The following is a 22,827-nucleotide window of genomic DNA, read 5'->3' as shown; positions in this document are numbered from 1 at the left end:
TGCATTATCAACTATAATCTTTACTCACGTTAAACTGAATTACATCTGATAGACTATATCGGAAATATTTATGCACAATAACAATCCGCTTTTTACATAAAATAGTCTACTACCCGGCGTTGCCCGGGTGTTTATTAATGCAACATACCACTCAGATAAATATTTGGATGGATTCTATCCACATGGTCGTACAAGAATTACATCAATCCGTTTTCCAGGTACAAACCCTCAAAGAACTCAAATAACTTGTAAATCACTCATTTACTTTACGACGTGCACGGTCCTCCTCGAAAATGAAAGTTATGTCATGTGACGCGTATTTAACAATCAGGCTTGAACCAAAAAAAAAAAAAAAAAGTCACTGAAATTTTGCGGCAGATTGCGGAAAACCCCAAAAAGTAAACATTTTAAATCCCCTGATTACAGGAAAAGCCTCAAAATAAAAACAAGAATTTTACCTGTTCATATTCGAGAAAAAAAAAATGGCAACAGATCTTTCATCTCAATGATTTTCTTCACCCGCTATACATTTTAATAAAAGCATTGTTATGGAAAGTTGAGATGAAGCACTGAATAATAATTTGAATGGAGGAAAGCCTTCGAAAAATAGCGATTTGATTTTGAAATCTAAGAGTCATAATTAATAGTTTTTAATTGATATCTCCGCTAATTATTATCGGAGGATTATGTTAAATAGCCAAACATGAAGACGGGAAGATGACGAATCCATCGATACCTGGTTCGATGGTCAGTTCACTGTCGTTCGGGAGAAGAAGCTTGGACATAGATAGATAGATAGATAGATAGATAGATACTCAGATTTTATATGTATAAGATTGTCATAATTCGCAAAAGAGTATTTGGCTATTTTTTTGTGAGATTTTTGTAGTTCCAATTACATTCTTATAATGTTTCAAAACGCTGAATTTTGCATCTATTTTACAAAAATTCCTCCGGGGGAGAAATCCCCTTAGCCCCTAAAATTAGGTATATTCTACACCCACCTTAAAAGGGACACCAATTCCCATCATGTACCATATGTATAAAGCATAGTTGGGGGGGGGGGAGAAAAAAATGGCCTCCCCCCCCCCCCCGACCCCCGACAGAAAATGTTTTACAGGCTACAGAAGACCAAAAACCTGAAGAAGCTTAGGACCAAGTTAAGTCTAAATCCAGCGTTGATTTTAACTAGTATTGTTCAAAAAAGAAATTAGGTTTCTTTCACTTACCAAATGATCAGAAAGTACCGTACGTAGCAACATTTGTTTCTCGGCTCAAATCCATCCGAGTTTTGGCACCAATGGCTAGAATACTTTAAGAATTATGAAATTAATCAGTACAATATTAAAGGAAAAGACGGAATTTAAAGACGAAACAAATTTTATTTTTGTCCAGATAATAACAACAGGGTAGTTCTGTACACAAAAGATCCCTGCAGTGTAAGATCTTTATGTTTTTATCTTTTGTGGAAAGAACAATCTAGGCAATATATGAAGTATTTAAAGTTTTCGATCATAAGATAAGACCGCTAATCGGTCGGAGTTGGCTTCGTTCACTGATCCGCTGGATTACAGTAACGTGGTGACTTAGCAACTTTGGCTATAAACAATAGAGTTGCGTGATCATTTGTTTACATATTAAAGCTACTGTTAATGTGATTTATTGTATTTTTTGCTTATTTGGCCAAATTTTTCAAATTGCAAAGAATTGTTTTTCGTTTTTGAAGAGTTTTCAGTCATTTTAGTTGAAGAATGTGTTTGTTTTACATCGGGAAGGGGGGGGGGGGGGTATGGATGGTTTTTGCTTATTAAGAGAATTGTTTTTACCTTTATCATTTTTTTAAACGATATCCTTTCAATTGTTTTATTCTTTTTCATATGGGGGATGTTGCAGTGGGATTTCCTGTTTGCTCTAGATGGGTAGGTGTACACTTAATGTCTGAGGATGATTTTTATCCTTTGAGTATGGCTGAAGGAGCGAACCATGCAATCTATGAAGATTTTTCAAGTTAGGTGATAAAAAATAAGTCAATAAAACAACTGCTGAGTGGGCATTAGATAAATCAAGTTGTACATAATCATAAATACACGCATTCTGACACCAAGCAGCTTAAAACATTTTCTTTTTACTTATTTTTTTCAACAAAATGGTTCAAACATTTGATAGTTTACTGAAATTTTTTAACTTTTCAATTTACGAAGTTTCAAAAGAACAACGACTGTCAGGTCCCGTAGTATGTATGTATATATGTGTGTATGTTCCTTATACAAATCCACAGTTTACATCAGATCTCGACCAAATTTGGCAGGGAGTCATCCGCAAAAAAACGTAGGGAGGCTTTCAAATGCCAAAAAAAAACCCAATCGTTCAAATTTTAATTTTAGGATCTGAAAATGGCATTAAATGCCTCCTTTAACCTGAAGTAATTTAATTATCCATTATGTTCAATTTTCGTCTCATTTGAAAGCCTACAAAAATTACCCCTTTAGAAGATTTTTGTTTCCTCTGAAAATGAAACCACCAAGTCCCAAAAATCGCAAACAAATAAGTTATAAGCATTTTTAAGTAAGGAAAAATCAATTTGAATTGGAAATTTATCGTTTGCTTTAAATTATGAACCATTAGAGAATAAAACCATTGAGAAGAAAGATCTTTTGCCATTTTTTTTTCTGGACTGTGAACAAATAAAATTGAGATTTTCTCAAGTGAGCAACAAAACTATAGTTTTCCAGGAAATTGTAGAATTCAAAAACTACTGTAAACCAAAATAAACTAAATATTCTAATTTTATCTTGAGCAACTGAACAAAAGTTCAGCTGTGCAAGAACTGTTCAGCTATGCAAAAAAAGGCAGCATAAAATGAGGGAAAAAGCTGAGACAGAGAGTAATGAAATACTATAAATCGAAAATGAATGAATAAATAAAAAAGCTTCCAGAAGTTGTTTAAGTTCCATTTTTGTACATAATTATACTTTTTTGAAAATAACGAACTTTATTATGTTGTGTGTAATTTTATGATTTAACATTTCATTCTTTAGGTTTTTTCCTAATTTTTTACGAAGCAGTTTTCATTGCAAGCATCAAATTGATGTTCTAACCAGTGGAACCGTTTTCCTAGCTGATGTGCTGTATAATGATTCTGCTCTTTTCTTTTTTATGGAGGTAAAGTTTTTATTTCAAACTAGCGCACATACCCAGCACTGCCTGGGTCAGTAATAATATTGAGAAATATTTATGCTTTCCTTTATTAATTTTTAGCTGTGCCCCGCGGTTTCACCAGCATTAAGACAACGTATTAAAAACTATTTTAAATGGATCATGCTGTGATCTACTTTAACTTTTAACTTTAACTTTTAACTTTTCTCGCTAAAACCTCATGCCCGACTCTGAATATTGTTGCTAATGTTTGCGTATTGACTCCTAAAGTCATCTGATTTGTTAATATTTTTTATCAACTTTGTATGATGTCTTATTATTTTCAATTTTCCTTATTATGCCAATCATTTAATGTGATTTAAATAGTTTTAATTTTCATTATTAATGCATGCCAGAATGAACATTTGTTACGTATAAGTGTTTCAGAACAACAATGGCTTGAAACTATATCAATTCTATACTTTTTTTCTCAGTTCCATATTTTTTTTCATTATGGTTTAATTGACATAGTTTACTTTTAGTGTTATGAAAATAAATGACAAGATGCAATCTTTAGTAATCTAACTTCACAGAACTTTTTACAAATGGACTTAGATCACTATCATTGTGAAGTGAACTCATTTAGTATTAATCGTATAGCATATTGACTTCAATGCCTTATGATGTGTGTTTGTCTCAATTTTGTGAAGAACTTCATGTACCTTGCACATTTCTTCTTTTTCTTCTTCTTCTTCTTTTTTTTTATATAACAAACTAGGAGACTCTGCTTCCTGTTCACTACTGATCCTCACTAAACCCTTAAAATTGCTGCAAAATGTTGTTTGGTTCCCAAAGATTTATAATGTTGTTTATGAAGAATCAGCTAAAACATAATGTTACGGATCCTGTGCGCCGTCCAACTTTCTTGATAGGACGATACAGTTCTTGAGAAAAACACAGGAGATTTATTTACACAATGTACAGAAAAGATCGTTAACAACTGCTAAATTAATCATCAGCAATTAAGCAAATATCAATCAACACCGTAAACTCAACGGTTACACACGTATTTACATCCAAATACGAAAAACAACACAGCAAAATGCCTCGCAATCAACAGAGCTAATACACTCTCAGTACAACTTCTCAATCGAAACTGACTTTTCATGCCGCGGAGGCTATTTATAAATCTTTGAAAAGTTTCCACAATGTTCCATTGAGAAGTTTCGATAACATTCTACAAATATCTCGTACTTTCTTTTTATTCATTCATGAATTTTATCAATGAAAAAATATGGGTACCGTATACTTCAGTCGAATATCAGGGGGTTGTTATTCATTACAAGGAACTATTTACAGGTTACGTTACTACAATAATTTTAGATGAAAGATAATGGAATAAAGGCCTAAATTTAGCTAGATTACGACAAATTAGTCACAAAAATAATTACTATTTACAGAATTTGTAACAATAATTTAAGATTTGAAAAAAAAAAAAATCCTGCTCTCCTGTAAAAAATAGAATTCAAGTAACAAGCTCATAATTAGAATGATATTAAAATCCACTCTCACTCCAAGAAAAAAGGAACTTGATGAAAATTTGACAGCAAAATTATTAATAAAATATTTAAAAAAAAACTTTCAAACCCCAAATTCTTTTTGCATCATATTATATAAATATGTTTGAAGTTATGATTTTGAAAATTTTATTGCATTATGATGAAAGGTCAATTTTCTGTGAAAGGGAATTTCTTTTATGAGTGCAAATAACAATAAACAATCTCTTCTGAAGAAATAATATTAATTGAGTTAGCTGAGAACTCAGAACTCAAGTGCTTGAATTTGGAAAAACTTTTGGCTACTCAAAAACCTTAAAATTGGATTAATGAACAATGCCAAAAAGTCAGTCATCGACATACAGTAAAGCTTCCTCAAAATAAGCTAGGTTTTTATTGAATATTTGGAGCCACTTACTGGATAACCGCAGATATTGTGCATGTGGAAGCAGGCAGAACAACTTGTTTAGTAAATTTCTGTAGTTTTGTAATATGAAAATTAATTTAAACAAGAGCAGAGACTTTATTTAGAACGTTTTAGAAAATTTTGAAAGTTGTATCATTCCTAAAGGTATCCAAAAAGCCAGAAATGTCTTCTAAGATATCTTATAATTAGTTGGATTGGCACTAAACAATTGGGATCCAGAGCCAGTGGTGATGAAACAATAACAATTATACAGCAGATGACACTCAAATAAAAACTAATTGTTTACTATTTACTTTTCCTAGCAAAAATGCATTGTCAATAAAGGGTCATTCCATAGTGACTAACGTAACATTCGCAGCTGATTTTCAAACTTTTTTTACTTACACCGGGAGTAAAAATAAATGTGTTTTGGTTTAATATGCAGATTCAAAATGTACAAGGTGACTATTTTTCATTTCTACCAAGAATTTGAAGCAAAATAAGTGCTGGCAGGTGTTTTCTCACCAAAAAAGGCATCGTGACTAACATAACATTTTTGCAACCCTGAGAAACAATGCTTACGTTACGAGACCAATTTTTCTGAAACTTACGCAGGCATTTAAAATTGGCCGATATATTTGTAAGAGGTAAACAACCTATTTTTTAAAATGTACTAGAGATTTGTTACAGATGAATCTTTTTTGGCCCTTAATGGTACTTTTACTAAAAACTGTGTGTGACTAACGTAACGTGACTAACGTAACCATCGAATAACAAGCAACGAATGCATATAAAAAACTTTTTATAATTAATTTCTTGCTCTTATATTACTTTTACACTTTTTAGGAATTTTCTTTGTGTTGCATTATGGTTCTTTCTTTACTTTTTTTCTATATTAGTGTAAGAAATTGAATGGAAGTATTCAGTTCAATTAACTCAATTTGAATGTGCGAAAAAAAATGAACAAATAAAAAAACTGCTTTTACAAACTGAATAACATCATTCTTGGGCTAATTAAATCCTAAATATCTCTCTTTTAAAAAATTAACTTTATGCAAGTTGATAGTTTCACCGAATTCTAGTATTCTGCCGATATATTAGTTATCGTCATAAGACTCTGTAGTCCTTTTCAATGGCATATTATATGTTAAGGTTTACTGATTCATCGAATGAATAGTGTTGTGCATCCTTTTGAATTAAAATGTAGCATTGAAAAAAAAAATATTCGAACGTTTTTGCAGAATTCGTTTTAATTTCAGATATCACCGCAAATGTTTGAATTTCTAAATGATCATTCTTGCATTTTCTGAAATATATGGCAGCAGCGTTTATTGTCACTGTATCATGTAACATCTTCAAATGTTTTCCAACGAGCAGCCTTTACTTCATTTTAATAATAGGTGGAGATGTATTTTCTAAAAAATAGAGACAATCTTCTTTGCTAAGACTGTATTTCTAATATCTTAATTCTTAAGCTTGGATTCTTGTGTTGAATGCACATTCAGCAGAGTACTCATTTTGCTTTACTCACCTTTTTTCTTTTTTAATAATTCTTTAAATTGGAAGTATCTTTATAAAGACCTTTAAAAAAGTATTTTTCTAAGTAAACAGAAGGTCTACAATGTAATATTACTGGTATTTTTGACCCTTTATATTTTTAATCAATATAGAATGCCTACATATTCAAAATTGTTCATGAAAATTTACATTAAATTAAATAAGTTTTAAATATTAGCAGTCATTTTTAAAATGTTACGTCGTTAGTCACATGCAGACTGTTACGTTAGTCACAGCTCAAATGTTACGTTAGTCACACTAATTAGTTTATATCTACTGATACTAAAATAACTATTTTGCCCTTTTTTACTAGATATGACACAAATGTAAGAAAATAAAAAGTACTGTTTGGTTCAATCATCTGGTTTAGTTTTTAAGCAGAAAATAGTACATTTTCGTGACTAACGTAACGTAAATATTTTCAGTGAAATAACCAAACTAATTAAAATACTTATCTTATAATGTATGCAAAAAGAACAGTCAATTTTATTGTACCAACATCTAATCATTTAGAATAAACATAGTTTGTTTAAAGATTTTCAAAAAATTTTATATTACACAAGAAAACTTAGACGCATGTTTTTGCGTATGCTAAGCCTTTTTTACAACCTCGCACGTTTAGAGCCAGAGGAAAAACACAGAATGAAATTTTTGCAAACTGTTACTGGATTTATGTACAAGAAAGTATGCTGAATGAAATGATAGGTCACAATTAAAGCTTTGTGGGAAAAAAATTCTGAGGTTGAGGTTGACATTTCTATGGAATGACCCTAAACTGTTATGAAAAATTTCATTTTTGCCTCTTAACTAAAAAAAACAAAAGGAAATAGTATAGCAGTGTACAATTGAAGTTGTTACAAGAAATAGTAACTATTATTAGATGTTGTTAGTTTGTGAAAAAAAGGTTTTGTTTGAAAATACTTTATGCCTTCATCGAGTTTTATTCTTTTTTTAGTTTATGGAACAAGAAGGTGTTCGTCACTTGGTAGACTTTTTGCTGATGGCACATAATTTCCAGAAACATTTACTTTCTTTAAAGGAATATGATGGTTTGCAGGCTCAAACAGATGCCATGATTTTATATGAAAAGTGAGTGCTCAGTTTGAAAAAAGAAAAAAAAAAAGAAAATTGATTGAGAGTTGTCTTTTTTTTTTTTTTTTTTGTAAAATTTATGTGATTTCTTAGGTTTTTGTTTAAATACATCACAACTTCTCAGGTGTAACCATTTTCCATTCTCAGAAAAATCAGTTGTTAAGAGAGAAAAGCTAAGATAAGTGTACAACTTAATCAAAATTTTGCAAGTTGCTATTCCTAAAAAGTAATAAATACCAGGGCTGTGAAATCAAAGTCAGACAGATTTTAGGGTAAAAGAATCAAAGTTGAGAGTCAAAGGCTTTAAATTCAAAGTGTCACATTCGGTTATTTAGTCTGCAACTCTACCAAGTAAGAGCCAGAGTCGAAAGCTCTAAAATTCCAGGGGATGAAGCCATAGTCAGTAATTTTCCTCCCGACTCCGCAGCCTTTCAAAAGCAATTTTTCCCTATTAAATGCTTCTTGTTTCAACATATGTAATACATAGATATTACCTTTTTTTCTTCTTTATGTTATTTTATTTAGTTATTTATTTTGTTCAGGGAAACATATATACAGTAGAAGACCGTTATAACTAGGGCTGCGGAGTCGGAAGGAAAATGGCCGACTCCGACCCCGACTCCGACTCCTGGATTTTGAAACGCCCGATTCCGACTCCAACTCCGACTCCGGATTTTTTTTAAAAAAATTTAATTGTATTTTTTCAACTCCCTCTCTCCCTTCAGGGGAAGGGGGGAAAACCTCTAAGCAGAGATTGAAATATTAATTCCTTTTTATGAAAATTTCGCATTTTGTTTTTATTGTAAACCCAAGACAACGTTAGAAATTCAATTTAAAAATCAAATTTTCCAATAGTTATGAGTTAAAATGTGAGATGACTTAAAAATCCCTTTTAAAAAATTTGAAAGGGATTATCTGTAATTTGCACCCCTTTAATGTTTAACAAATAGATATTGATCAAATCGTGTGCTTTAAATTTTTGAAAGCTGTAACTTGAGAGAAAAAAAGCTTTTTTTCTAAATCCAAGTTCTTGAGAGGGGGTGGTTTGCCTCGGGTGACACCCATCTGGTAGATGACCCCCAAAGTTAATTTCAGAGTTTATAACAAATATAAATATTTTAATTCTGAAAATTTTCGCGAATATGCTTTACATTATGTTTCATCAATAAAATTTCAATGAAAATAGGGCACATATAGTCAGGAGCTAATTTTACACAAAATGCGGCGGTATACAAATTGGTACGAATAGCTTTTACTATACCTATATTTCTTCTTCGCTAAATTTTCAATTTAAATTTTATTGGCTGCTTTAGAATTAACCTTAATACGAAGATTTTAAGATTAACTGCAATTATTGAGTGTTGTAATCAAGAAATCATTTACACTTATTTTGTTCCATACTTTTTAGTGAGAACCATGCTTATAAAATAGTCTTAACAAAGAAAAAAACCTTAGATCATTTCATGGAATCTTTTGGATTCATGCTTTCGCGCCAGAACTTCTTTGAATTTGCCGATCACCCTTAAACATTTCAACCTTAGCTACGGGCCTCGACTTACTAATTTGTTACGTTTCTTTTATTATTTTATAACTGAGATCAAACAAAACACTATATTTCTATTTTTATTTGAAAGTGATTACTTGAAAACGTTACGTAACAAAACCATTTGCTGACAGTTGCTATTATAGTTTAGTTAAAAAGCAATCAAACTAGGGGACGGCAACAGAATGTTCGGTAAGCATTCAAGCTAGCTGATTGCCATAATGGCAGTTATTTTCTCATTTGTATCTTTTTATACATGTAATCGAACCAGTTGGTAATCAGTTTTTAAAAAATGCAAGAAGAGTCAGTGAAAAGGAAAGAAAAAAAGAAGCCCGGAGTCGGAGTCGGTATGTTTTCTAACGACTCCGACTCCATTACTTCAAAATCAGCCCGACTCCGACTCCGACTCCGACTCCACAGCCCTGGTTATAACGCACACCTTGGGACCAGAGCTTTTGTGTTATGTAGATCATTTCACAAATTTTGAAACTAATATTCAGAATATATCTATATATTAGCACTTCAGAATGAGTTTTATCTGCAATGAGTATTAAAGCACCAATATTACAATTAGTTATTCACAAATAAATATGTTTCACAATCAAAATCCTGCACTTCTGCTAGCTTCATGGTTTGCATAACAGCTGCATTTTCAAAAGCCATCTGGTATTTTCTGCATACTATGAGTACTAATTTTCATTTTAAAAGCTTTGAAATAAGATGGAAAGATGAAAAACTTTCAAAATTTAATTTGCCTAACAATATTTATGTTTGCAAAGCAAAACAGAGGGATTTTTTTAAACTTCAAAGCTTATTGTTTACTTCTGAGAAGTAGTGCGGTTTATAGAGAATTGCGTTATACAGGTCGGCGTTATAACGGTCTTCTACTGTATTATTGTCTTGCATGCTGCCTGAATATGACATCAGTTATTGCAATCTGTTTTCTTTGATATTAGCTTATCATTGCAAGTTCTTTTTGCTGAACAAAATCAGTCCTCTTCAGATTCTGAATGATGATGCCCAAGGGATATAAATTATACTACGTCCATTCCTTATTCAAGGAGGAAAGTTAAGCATTATTGATTAAGTTTTAAATAGGAGATACTTATTATCGGTACTACAACGATATAGGCACCATCATATAGGAACAACCAGGGTTCGCCAATATATATTACAATATATACCAGTATTTATTTTAAAAATATCATGATATTTTGATATATTTTTGATATTTATTTTTTTAACTATGGTAGTAGTTTCAATATAAAAAGTGTATTAATCATAGCAAAATTTTTCATTTATTATTGAAAAAAAAAAAAAAAGTTATGTACTATATTTTTATGATGCATAATACATTGTTAATATGACAAAGTAATATAATATTCCTTTTTTACTTGTATTTTATATTCATAAAATTATTATTAATGTAACAATTTTAATTCGTATTAAAAGTGCCTTAAATTTTAAACATTGCTCAGAAAAAAAAATGTCTAATTCACCAATTAATGCATATTATTTATTTCTGAGTCATATAACTGTAAAAATAGCTAACAAGAAAAATGAATAAAACAGCTAATGCTAAATTAATTGCATTAAAATTGATAGAAAAATAAAAAGAAATATTAGATGTAAATAATGAAAGAAACATTCATTTAAAATCTATATATTGCAATTATAATACTAGGAAATAAAGAATGATTTGAGGATGCATTTACTATTTTGAAAACTTTAGTTTTTGCTAATTGAAAATATCAGATATATATCAAAATATTGGATATTTTCAATATTTTCGAAAATATCATGATATTTTCCAACCCTGGGAACAATGATATAGGTACTACTTGCATTTTAGGTATTGTACATGCGAGGTGTGACCATTAAATAACAAGACTGACATTGTCAAACATTTTATTTTGATTTCATACATGTTTACTTATTATCACCTTTAGTATAATCCCTCCTTTATTCAGACAACTCTCTGTGCAAATCTTCCATTGTTCGAAGTTTAGTGATGATAGTCTTTTTCTGTCAGCTCCTTCAAGACACTTACCGCTTTCTTTTTCACAACTTCAATGGACTCAAATCTTGTCCTTTTAATGCAGATTTTACCTTATAAAACAGATACTGTTTGACCATCGATTACATGGAAAGGCTAATATCCTGTTTATAGGTGGAAATGGGTGTATCTATTAGTTTATAGGGGTGTTAGTTTGTTTGTTACAGATGTGCACTTTTGCCTCTCTATTATTTAGCCTAAGTTTTGTAAAAATAAAAAATTCGCTTTCAGGAACATTTTTTTAATTTAAAGTACATTCGATTTATATTCTCTCGGCAAAAATTAATTGATTTATTTATTCACAACAAAGTTTTGAGCTTACCATTTTGCTTTTACGTTCCTGAAAAAAATTAAATTTTTTTTTCTTTTTGTTGTTTCCGTGGTAACTATTTTTGTTTTCCCTTATTTTATTTTAAAGAATGCAATAAATGAATAAGGCACTGGTGACATTGTAAAACGCGTGCATCAAAATCCCATTGTTATTTTCCCTTCTTCCCTGCTAGATTCATTCAGGTGGACTAGTCTTTACTTGGCAGATTGCCAAATTACATACAATCCGCGGTCAAACAGTAGAAGTCGCACAGAGCAATATTTAGCGAACAACGCTGATGAGTAGGATGCTGAACTTGACCAGAAACCTCTTGAGAAACAATATGGAATGAGCCGGCGCATTGTACTGGTGGAGGACCCATGACTTGCTCCGAAATTCGGATCATTTTGGGTCGTACAGCTTCAGCAGTGGAAAGAATACTTAACGGGCGTTCGGATTAAATCATTGATTCCGATTGTTTCGATATTGTCATCCTTTTTTGGCTTCAAAGGGCGATCAGGAAGTGAATCGTCTGGCATGTCTTCTCAACTGACTTTAAAACACTTAAACCACTCAAAAATGCATAAACGCGTAATGTTACAGCACAATAAACATTCACTGCTGTAGATTTCGTCCAATAAATTATAAGTTTCAGTAGCTCGCTTTCCAAATTTCGTATGAAATTTCACAACAATTTGTTGTTCTGCTGACATTTTTCTGGTGAAACAAAATGGGGCACTGATTCTAAAGAAAGCTATGGCTATACTGATTTTTCAACGAAAGCGATAGATACTGTTTTTGAAAGAGAAGGCGGCTTTAAAATAACAAATGTCAGTAGTTGGGGTTTGGTGCAGGTGCACTTGTTCTGCTGCAATGTTAGTCTTGTTATTTTATCGCCACTCCTCCTATCTGTGTGTTCAAATTCAAAGATTTCAAAAAATCCAAAAGAGGGACAAAACAGATTGTTATGTAAAATTTCTTCAGGTCTCTTCAAACACTCACTAAATAAACAAACTGCTGAAATTGGAAGTTGTCTAAATGTTCTGTTATATGACTGTGTTCTTTTCTCTCTCAGTTTTGATAGAACTATTACTGTGACTGAAATTTGACAAAAAAGATTGGTCCTTCCTAAAAATGAATGCAAACACTTTAGATAAAATTTAATTTATTATCGCTATTCCATTTTATTCACATATAATCTATTTGTTGGAACTAGATTTCTTTTGGCAGAAGAAAGTAATTTCAGTTCTGTATTTCTTATGCATTGTGAGTATTAAAAAATTGTATTAAATGTTCCACAGAAGTTTTAAAGTTTTCTTGTTTTTCGTCAAGTTGAAATGAACCAATTTTTTTTTCTTTGTACATTTTAGATATTTTTCTCTTCAAGCTACAACTCCTTTGGGATTTAGCGATGAAGTGCGTTGTGAAGTTGAAACTAATATTTGTCGAGAGGGTGGTCCTTTACCCGACTGTTTTGTTAAACCTGTGAAAATTCTTATGCAGTATTTAGAAAAAGTAAGGTGTACGCTTAGTGAAACTGAGCATTTATTGTGTGTTTCAAATTATTTTATATTTGCCTGATTTTTCTTTCTTTCTTTTTTTTAGACTTACCTGTTGCAATTTTTAAATAGTCAACTTTATTTCAAATACATTTCGGAGTGCATTATTATAATTCAAAATGGTGTAACAGATGTTCCTGTGCAGCAAAAATATCCAGGTAAATGTTTACATCTGTATTTAAAGTTTTATACTAAATTACATTGTGAAAATGACAGCTACTATCATGCACACAAATAACCATGTAACATAAATCAGGACTTTTAATTAGTATTTCTGAGGTGGGAAGCAAATTTTAGTCTTAGTTTTGGTAATTAACTCCCGTAAATACTATAGACTAGTCGACCCGTGCGGAACTCCGCACTGTGCTTCGAATCGTTTCATAAGGTATTTCGCTTTTTAAAAATTTCAAAGGAAGAACATTATGAAGAAGAACCGAAAAAAAAGTAAGCGCAGAAGAGAAGGCATGCAATTTAAAGACATCAGTAACAAAACCTCGTTAAATACAACGTTGTGATAATTTGATCATCGCTCACCTTTTGGTCGTACATATTTTCAATTAAAACATAAATATCATTAAAAGTGCGGCTGAGTAGTGACTCGTGAAAAAGCAATAATTGTGCATGTGAAAAAACAGGTTGTGGCAAATACAGTCCTGCCCATGTGAGCATCTGACGGGAAAAAAAAGAAACATTAAAGAGATATTTATTGGCACGGACTCGAATTGGCGCCATTCTGATTAACAGCCCGACACCCCAACAAACCTAGCAATTGCGCCTTCCTTTTCGAAAGCTATTCATTGAAGGAATGCGTAGTAAAAAACAGCAAAAAAGCTTTTTGCCAAAAAATAATAATAATAATAATAATAAGATCATACTTCTATGTTTTGTCATTAACCAGCATGATACGATTTGAAATTATTCGCAAAGCATGGAATTTGATTAAAGAATGACAAAAATCTCACGTAGCAATTGAAACGAATATTCTAGAAAAGTAATAAATTAGATTGAAAATAAGTGTTTTTATCTTTGAATATTGAACTATTTCACATAGAAGGTTGCTTTAACCATTACGGCTTAAATGCCCGCACATGTTTCTCTTTTAATTGAACACTTAAAATTCAAAACCAAAACCAGTTGAACTGAGTCCGTTTTTTAAGAGTAATTTTTCGAACGTAGGCAAAATGTTTTTTTTTTCAGCAGAAAGCAGAGGAGTAGAAGATGATTTCTTGCTAATGAAGTTGATAATACTTTTAATGCTTTATATCGTATTCCCGCGAATACAAAATTAAAGGTTTACTGGGTGAAACTCGTAGTTTTAATTTGGCGTAGTATTTTTTCATTTGTACAAAAGGTCGAACACTGCTATTAGAATCATCTACATTTCAGCATACAATGAAAATGTTTTTCTGCACAAAAAAGATTTCCTTTAGGTAAATCTAATACTTTTTTATGCTTGCATTATGCTGAGTGATCTGGATGTAGTCAAAGCTTAAAAAAAAAGGAAAAACGCTCTTCGATTAACAGTCAACTTATCCGAATGATAACTGTAGCCTGCATAAAGGAGTCGAAACACCAAGTAGCATTCCTACTGCATTTATTTTATTACATTTGTATGTTATGAGTACATGTAATGCGTAATACTAATATAAATTTGATATTAAATCGGACAGCCCAAACTTGCCCGAAGTTCAGATAGTTTATAGCCGAACGCTCTACCGAAAAAAACTTATCAATTTAACCGAACAACTAAGTCCAGTGCTTTTAAGCTTTATTAAAATATGAACACACACACAGGCTATTTTTTTTTTTTTTTTTTTGCCGAAAGCGACGTAAAAAATGGAAAACTGCATTAGAACTTTGCTTTTAAAAAATGCATAAGAACTACAGGCTGCATCGAGGTTTTGAAACAGCAAGGGGCGTTTTCAAAAACTTGATTTTTCGACCGTAAGTCTATTTTTCTTCATTAGCCTGCCTGATAAGTTTTAAAATGAGAAGGGAATAATATATAAGATAAGATATTGAAGAAATATTTTTTTATTCTCTAAAATTTTTACAATTTGTTACCGCAGGCTGCTTGAACCGTTATGACTTAGATGGCAGCACGTGTTCATCAGTTAACAGCACGGTTAAAATACAAAATAAATTGAACTATGCTCTTTTTTAAGTGTAGCTTTTCGAATGTAATAAAAATGTGATAAAGGAATTGGTTTTTTTTTGCAAAAAGAAGAAAAAATATATATTTTACCCTTCAAATTGAGGTAGTAATTTTTTTATTTGTACAAAGAGTCAAAAACTCATTAGAAGAATATATATTTCAATATACGATTTATTATTATTTTTTTCTGAACAAAAAACAATTCTATTGTAGTCTGAAATCTTAAACCTGTTACTTATATTTTCGCTTACATTATGCTTTAATTTTCTTACCAGAGCCAAAGCTTAAAAAGAAAAAAAAAAAACGTACAATTCAGAAGTAATTTAGCACAAAGTCACTTCAAGTTTTCATATCAGCAAGGAGCGGTTCCTTCTCATTTATTCTATTCCCTCGTATTTGTTATTCACTTAATTAAGTGTTCATGCAATGCGCGATATTTCTCTACTTTTTTGTTGCAGATTGTCCGGACGTGGGCCCGAACGCTCATTCTCCTGGTTACAAAGATTACGCTCTGCCGATCAAGCTATTCAGCTCTGTCGGTGATAGCGCAAATTAAAGTTATAAGTTTCACCGAAAACCTCATTCTGGTTCTTTAAAACAGGTTTTTCGGCTGAAAAAACAATTTTTAGACCGTGGGTCTATTTTTCGTCAGTAGCCAGCACCATAAGCTTTAAAATAAGGCGTAAATCAAAGAAATTGATCAAGAATTGAGGAAAATCTGGCGTAGAAACCAAAAACAGGCTACAGAAATAATATATAAGGATAATTACCAGTATTGAGTACTATTCAGGGTTGGTTTAAAAAAAAAAAAAAACCCTGGTTTGTATGTTTTTTTTTTTTTTTTTTTCAAAAACAAACAAACAAACCCCAGTTTATGTAGTTGATGCTCTATTTTGCAGACTTCTAATTTACAAACACTCACAATTTTAAAAACAGCTTACCAGTCCTAAAATGTGTTCTACTTAAACAACGCTGTTTGATTTTATGAACAATTTTCGTCCCAAGCAATTCTCAAAATAGTGTCAGCTGTATTACCAAAATTAGATGACTGGATATTATTAGTTAAAATTGTTTTAATGATATCTCGAACTCTGTTTATTACCCATGCCATGTGCTTTTATGTCACTATTACCTTTACTAACAAATACAAAATATAATTTCTGTTTCAGGCAGTGATAGTGGGAGTGAGCAAAGTCTTCCTATATCAACTGTCAATACTCTTCTAGCAATGGATAGCAAGCAACCTGGTGCTTCGAAAATAATCAAAAACATTGATGACCAAGACTTGAGGATAGATACAATCCAGTTCAAACCAGATGCTCTATGGCAGAGGCCTCTAGCTGGGTACTGAAATTTCTTGTAATTTTTTTAAAGTCCAGAACCATTGGGGCTAGATGGTTCAAGGATGGGATAGAATGATTATGGCTTTAGACAAAAATTTTACAAATTGAATACAGCTTGGATTTGGTATCCTCTGTAGTTCCTCAGTTAAACATACCATTTGCACATTTAAAAAAAAAATACAGTTGTCTCTCTATTTAACGACTATCAAGGGACCACAAAGAATCGTCCTTAAGTAGAATGTGTCCTTAAACGGAATGCTTCTAAAACTACAGCGGAGCATCGTTAACCATGAAAAGTCATTTTTAAATAGAGAAAGTCATTAAATAGAGCGTCGTTAAACGGAGAGCCAACTGTAAATATATATATATTTAGAACTTGAAGTAAAATATTCTATATTTAGACAGCGCAAATGCAGCTAAAGTATTGAATGTATATTACATATGTTATTTAAAGTCTCACTCATAGGTAGCACAATGGCAAGTGTACTAAACAACAACAAGAAACACAAAAGAATACTAACAGTTTAAATTGAAAACCATGTAAATATGAAAAGTTGAAAACCATGTAAACATGAAAAGTTGAACAATATGAACAAAAGAATGGGCAGTAACTGCTACGTTATTAAAGAACTGGAGCAGTTGGCATAATATATTAATTTGCAGGTTTCTATAGAGGTCAGTAACATACAAGTCAGCATGTATTTGGATTTTTATCAAATTAGCAAGAATTTACTTGTTTATTTAAACAGCGTGGTAGGCTAAGTATTGGTTGACATTAAACAATTATTATAAAAAGTGACAAGTTTTTTGAAAGTGCTGTCATGTATGGGGGGGGGGTTGAATAGTACATCTATCCAAAACCATTTCTCCTGACAAAGTTTAAGTTGGTAAAAAAGTTTTTTAAGTTATGATTCAAGCTTAATTCTGAGATTTTTCCCAATGGTGTTGGTGGCAGAGCAGATAAAGCGGAAGGAAACAGGTGTTTTGTGGAATTTTGGAATTGCATAAAGGTAAGGTAAACGGATTGAATCAAGCGGGGATAAGTTGAAGAGTTTGTAAGCGGCTAGGAATTTTTTTAAGATGGAAGTTTCATTAAGTGAGGATTTTTTATATGTGGTGGTTTTTTCCAGTTCTTACTTCATAATATTAGCATAAAGCTTTTTACGACAAATGGAATAATTGGAGCTGGTTTTGTCAACAACAGTGAAGACATATGCTTCTTTAAGTTCCTTTAGAGATTTAAGATCATCTACTGACAAATGGAAATAGGAAGATTCTCTATTGACAAATTCTCGAAGTAGCATTTTTAAATTAAGCAGAAAATGATGCCTGTAATCTAGAAAAGCGGCAAGTGGAGTATTGTAATGGTAGGAAATTCTTCTAATAAAATCATCAAGTTCACCAGAAAGTGTATCATAGGCCTTTAAAAAAGTAATCCTAAAGTTAGGATGGAATTTGGTACCAAGTGCAATAATATGTTTAAGGTTATTGTTCTGTAGAAAATTCAGATTGCCAGTTAAAACATGACCAAAAGTAGAATTGAAAAAAACAGTGTCGGAAAAAATAGCACCATTACAATCGAGGTCTAAGTAATTTTCAAAATTTTTTGCAGCGTCATGATAGTTGAGGATTTTTTTGGAAAAAGGGGGATTGAATTTAAAACTAAAAACGATATCAAGATCTCAAACTGCAAAAAAATCCAGGAGATTATTGTGAAGTTTAAAAAGACATAGATTGTCAAAAGATCTTTTCACAATCTTTGTAAACAGCTAAACGCTATTTATGAGCCACTAGGTTCCTTTTTTTTTTGAGTAAGCCCATCTTAAATTTTAGAATGAGAGTGGTGTAAGATATTTATTTAAAAGTACTTGAAACAAGTTACAAGAAACCTTTCCCAAAAGTTAATGCATAATAATAAAAAAGCAAATAAAAATCTTTCTTTTGGAATTAAAGAGTATGCAGTCCTAGTTTTTTTTTTTTTTTTTTTTTGAAGATGTTTCTACAAAACCTTCAATTACTCGAAACTGAGTAGTTTTTACAATGACATATATGTCATTCGTCTTACTAAAATAAGAATAATATTGTACTTGTGTTATACTTTTAAAGTAATTATGTTGAAAAAAAAGAGTGAGGTGAAAATAGGCATTAAAATAATATCGAACGAAAAGGATTTTGATGGTAAACTGCAACCAAAATTTGTTCTGCCACTTGTGGTTTTAATGTAAATTTTAATATTTGTTGTGTTTGTTTACATTTTCTTATTATTAATGCTAATGTAGTCATTTTCTCAGCATTGGTTCTTTTTACATTTTGAAACATTGGTTCAGAAAATTCAACATCATTAAAGAATCTTAAAAGTTTTGTCAATTTTAAATGCCGCAAAAGATACCAAAAAAAGAAATGTGGGCAATTTTCCAGTTGAACATATCAACATTACTGTGGCCAATATGTTATAAAAATAGTTGCTGAGATTATTGTTCAAATGAAGTAAAATAAATCAGAAGGTGGCTGTGTAAAGTCTTATGCTCTTTCAGTTTTGAAGGTCATACCATCTCTACTGGCATTGCCTTTTGTTTCATCCCATGGAACAAAGATTTAATTAAGATGTTTGTTCCTTGATAAATGATTTAAGTACTGTTTCACGTTTTCTCCTTTTCTGAATATCATGTAAAATGTTTGGGGTTTATGAAAGTTGATTTTTGCTTATTCCTATTGGTTCAGCAACAATTTTACTAATTTGTAAAACATTGATTTAGGAGGTTGCAAATGGCTCATGTGGACCATTTGGGACGGGTAACTACTGAATTTGAACCAGAACCAGATAAAAGACGAGGTATTTCATGAATTTTATGCTAACACTTTAATTATTTATTTTCCATGTGCATAAATTTAAATTTTATCCTATTGAACAATATTTAATACATAAATGCTTTATATTTTAGAATCTAGGATTTCAAAAGCTGTAAAAAAACTAGTCAATTGGGAGGAAGATAAAGTAAGTTTTCATGCTGATGATTTGGCATTTTGATCACATTTATACAAATGCATAGTATTTTTTATTGACACTCATTTATACTTTTAAAATTTTGTTTCAATATTTAGTTCTTTCTTCATAAATTTAGTTTGAATTTTTTTGTTTCATTTTAAGTTTGTGTACATACACATCAATTCTAAGAGAAATAATAAAGAAAAAAAGCTAATTCAGCCACTTTTAAACTCCTCCCCTCCCCCCTTCTGTGGCCCTTTATGCATGACTACTATTTCCCACTGTCTGCAACATAAGCATTAATGAAAGCTATGTAGATTAAAAGCAATATATTCTATGACAATTTTACATAATTAATCTAACAAGCAGCCCTGAGCCCTTTTCTGCTTGCAAAAAGGAAACATAATGCCTTTTTAGTGTGCACAGAACGAAATTTATATCATTGATTGTTAAATTTTTTGATTTTGTACTAACTGATCCAGAGAACCTGCAAAAGCTTGGCTTACCACATGCGACCTGTTGTTGGGAGCTTGAGTATTTATGACCTTGAACTTCTTTACCATTTAAAAAGACCAAAACAATCTAACCCAAGTTTTTGAATGGTCACTATGTTTCTTTGGATTTTTTAAGCGAGCTGTAAAGGTTTGTTACGTGATTAATAACAACTTTCTAGCCTTTAAAGAAACTGAATGACTTGATTTACAAAACAATTCAACAGGAATTCTCCTTCATAGAAATTTTCTTAAGGAACATCCTGCTCTTCCTGAATCGTAAGAATTGCATATCATTATGGGGGTCATCCACAAACTTTGAAAGGGGATCGTGAAATTGTGAGCGTGAAGTCACACACTTTTTGTAGGAATATGTTATTGAAACATGGTGTGATGTGTGACAAGAGGAGGGAGTAAGATAAAGTTTGACACTGTGACAGAGGATAAGAAAATAGTAACGAAGCAATAACATTTTTCTTCTTTCTGAACAGTTTATGCAAAATCACAGATTAAAAAATTGCACTGGTCCCAGGCATTTTTGTAATTTTCGTGTTTTTCCAAATGACTGTTTATTAGAATCACAGCATTTTGTACATTTGTAATTTTCCTGTCACCTATTCTTAGTGGCATCATTGCAAAGGAGAGGGGGACCACCAAAGTGGAGTTGCAAGTTTTGAAAAATATGAAGCTGAATTGCATTTTTAAGACTAGAAATTAGAAATTTTTTCCTGGGTGAAACCCCTGGAGCCCCTCTTTTCCACCCCACATCATGGAGTGAATACTATATTCAGGATTAGGTTCATATTGTCGTTATTTAGACCTGGTAGTGACTTCCTCTTAAACCAAAAAACTGAATCCCATTATCTCTCCTTGTGCTTGAGGACCATCAGTCCCCCCCCCCCCCCCTTTTGACCTCTCGATGGCCTGTATACATGCTTCTAAGACAAGGTTTGTCGTTGTTTCTAAAAATTATAAATTTCATGGTTTAGATGGATTATTATTATTATTATTACATTTGTAGTGGGGGGGGGGAGTGACACCACTAATTACTGCCCCGGGTGCCACCCATGCTTGGTACGCCACTGTCTGTTATATTTTTCATGCCCTGCTTTCGTAATATTTGTTGCCTGAATATTTTCTGAGCAGTTTAGTTTCTCACATATTTCTCAATGAAATGTATAGCAATACTTGACTGGCCAACACTGTATTAAATATCATAATACTCATGTACAAATTTTTGCATGCATAGTTCCCTGAAATGTGTGAATTGTTATACTTATAAGCATACTACAGAGTCATTATTACTAAAAATTTCATCAAAAGCTCATATATTTAATTGTAGCTAAGCAATGTTTTGTCAATGATGTGATTTAAAATTTTAGAATCAAGAAGATATGGCTTGGAAAGTTGCTGAAATGATAGTCAAAGACATTTGTAGTGTAACAATGCCAGATGAACCATCCTTAGCTGTAGAAAAAAGTCCATCGCACAGCCATTCTTGATTTTTGGGTAATGTAGAATTTTATTTCGTCCTTGCTTCACAAGATGTATAATTTAAATTTTTGTTCTCCATTTACTGTTTTTTTTTTTTCCGGGAATGTATGTTCTGCTCTGTAATATTTCTTTTTAAAAAAAGCCTACTATATGCATCACACCTGTCAGAAACCCCACGCCCAAAGTTAAAAGTTTAAAAGCATTGTTAATAGTAAAATAAAAATTGAATTGCAATTTAAACAGATTAAATGCTCTAAAGTTTTATTTTTTAGTAATATAATTCCTTCTTATAGTTCAGAACCTTAAATTTGTCACCCTCAAACTTGCTGTATTTTGAAACTATTGCAACTTGGCAGATGGCTTTAATTGAAATAATAACTATATATACACAAATCTGACTGTTTCACAAGTTAAAAGTTATGAAAAATTTTTCCCCTAACAACACTCAAAAATATGAATATTTCCTGATTTTATTTCAACTGTACTCGAAAGAAATGAATACATTCTGGAAAATGTTCTACCACCTGCACGTTAATTAAAGGCGTTAATTACAGTAAAAGACCGAAAATATGGAAAATGCAAGCAACACCAAGTTTTGGATTCATCAGTTTTTTGCATAGGTAATCACTTGGAAATGAGTTTGTAAAACAAAATAAATTAATTAATGTACCTGAATAAATACTAAAAGAAATTCAATAGAAAAATTTTATTGATATTAATTCAGATTAAAAACAATAATTAACATAAAAAAAAGAACTGCAGAAACGTTACTCTTTTCAAAATTCAGGATCACAAAAACAAAACCATTTCAAACACAAGATTGAAAATTGGACATATTTCAGATAATTTTTGAAACATGTTCATTGCATTTTGTTCATTCCTTCTTTTAAAAATAGTCAATATTTTACAAAATGCAATAAAATGTTAACAAAAAAAAAAAAACCTAAAGTAGTTACTTAGTATGACTGGATCACACTTTTTATGAAAAGATTATTGTATAGGTAGCATGTGAGAGTAAAATGACTATGTTCCAAGAAAAATTCTAGGAAGTTTTAAAGAAAACTACAAAAGAAAAATTTAGTTTGCCAAGATATTCATAGTAGTTTTCCAATAAAGATATGCCGCTTGGTTTTGCGGCAAAATT

The 22,827-nt window shown here is 31.4% G+C and overlaps 1 protein-coding gene across 1 annotated transcript in view; it reads left to right on the top strand.

Moving 5' to 3' along the window:
* Positions 1–21,697, top strand: part of LOC129222702 (A-kinase anchor protein 10, mitochondrial-like) — a 48,437-nt gene extending 26,740 nt beyond the window's left edge. Inside the window, exons 6-13 of the mRNA XM_054857233.1 lie at positions 3,039–3,162; positions 7,610–7,743; positions 13,026–13,170; positions 13,261–13,372; positions 16,539–16,713; positions 19,469–19,545; positions 19,655–19,707; positions 21,572–21,697. Coding sequence (XP_054713208.1) covers positions 3,039–3,162; positions 7,610–7,743; positions 13,026–13,170; positions 13,261–13,372; positions 16,539–16,713; positions 19,469–19,545; positions 19,655–19,707; positions 21,572–21,691 — 940 coding nt within the window. The 3' untranslated portion in view covers positions 21,692–21,697. The remainder of the gene's footprint in view (positions 1–3,038; positions 3,163–7,609; positions 7,744–13,025; positions 13,171–13,260; positions 13,373–16,538; positions 16,714–19,468; positions 19,546–19,654; positions 19,708–21,571) is intronic.
* Positions 21,698–22,827: the final 1,130 nt, after the last annotated feature.

Source organism: Uloborus diversus, chromosome 5, assembly GCF_026930045.1.
Source record: "Uloborus diversus isolate 005 chromosome 5, Udiv.v.3.1, whole genome shotgun sequence".
Lineage (NCBI taxonomy): Eukaryota > Metazoa > Arthropoda > Arachnida > Araneae > Uloboridae > Uloborus > Uloborus diversus.
This window is presented reverse-complemented; position numbering and strand designations above follow the sequence as displayed.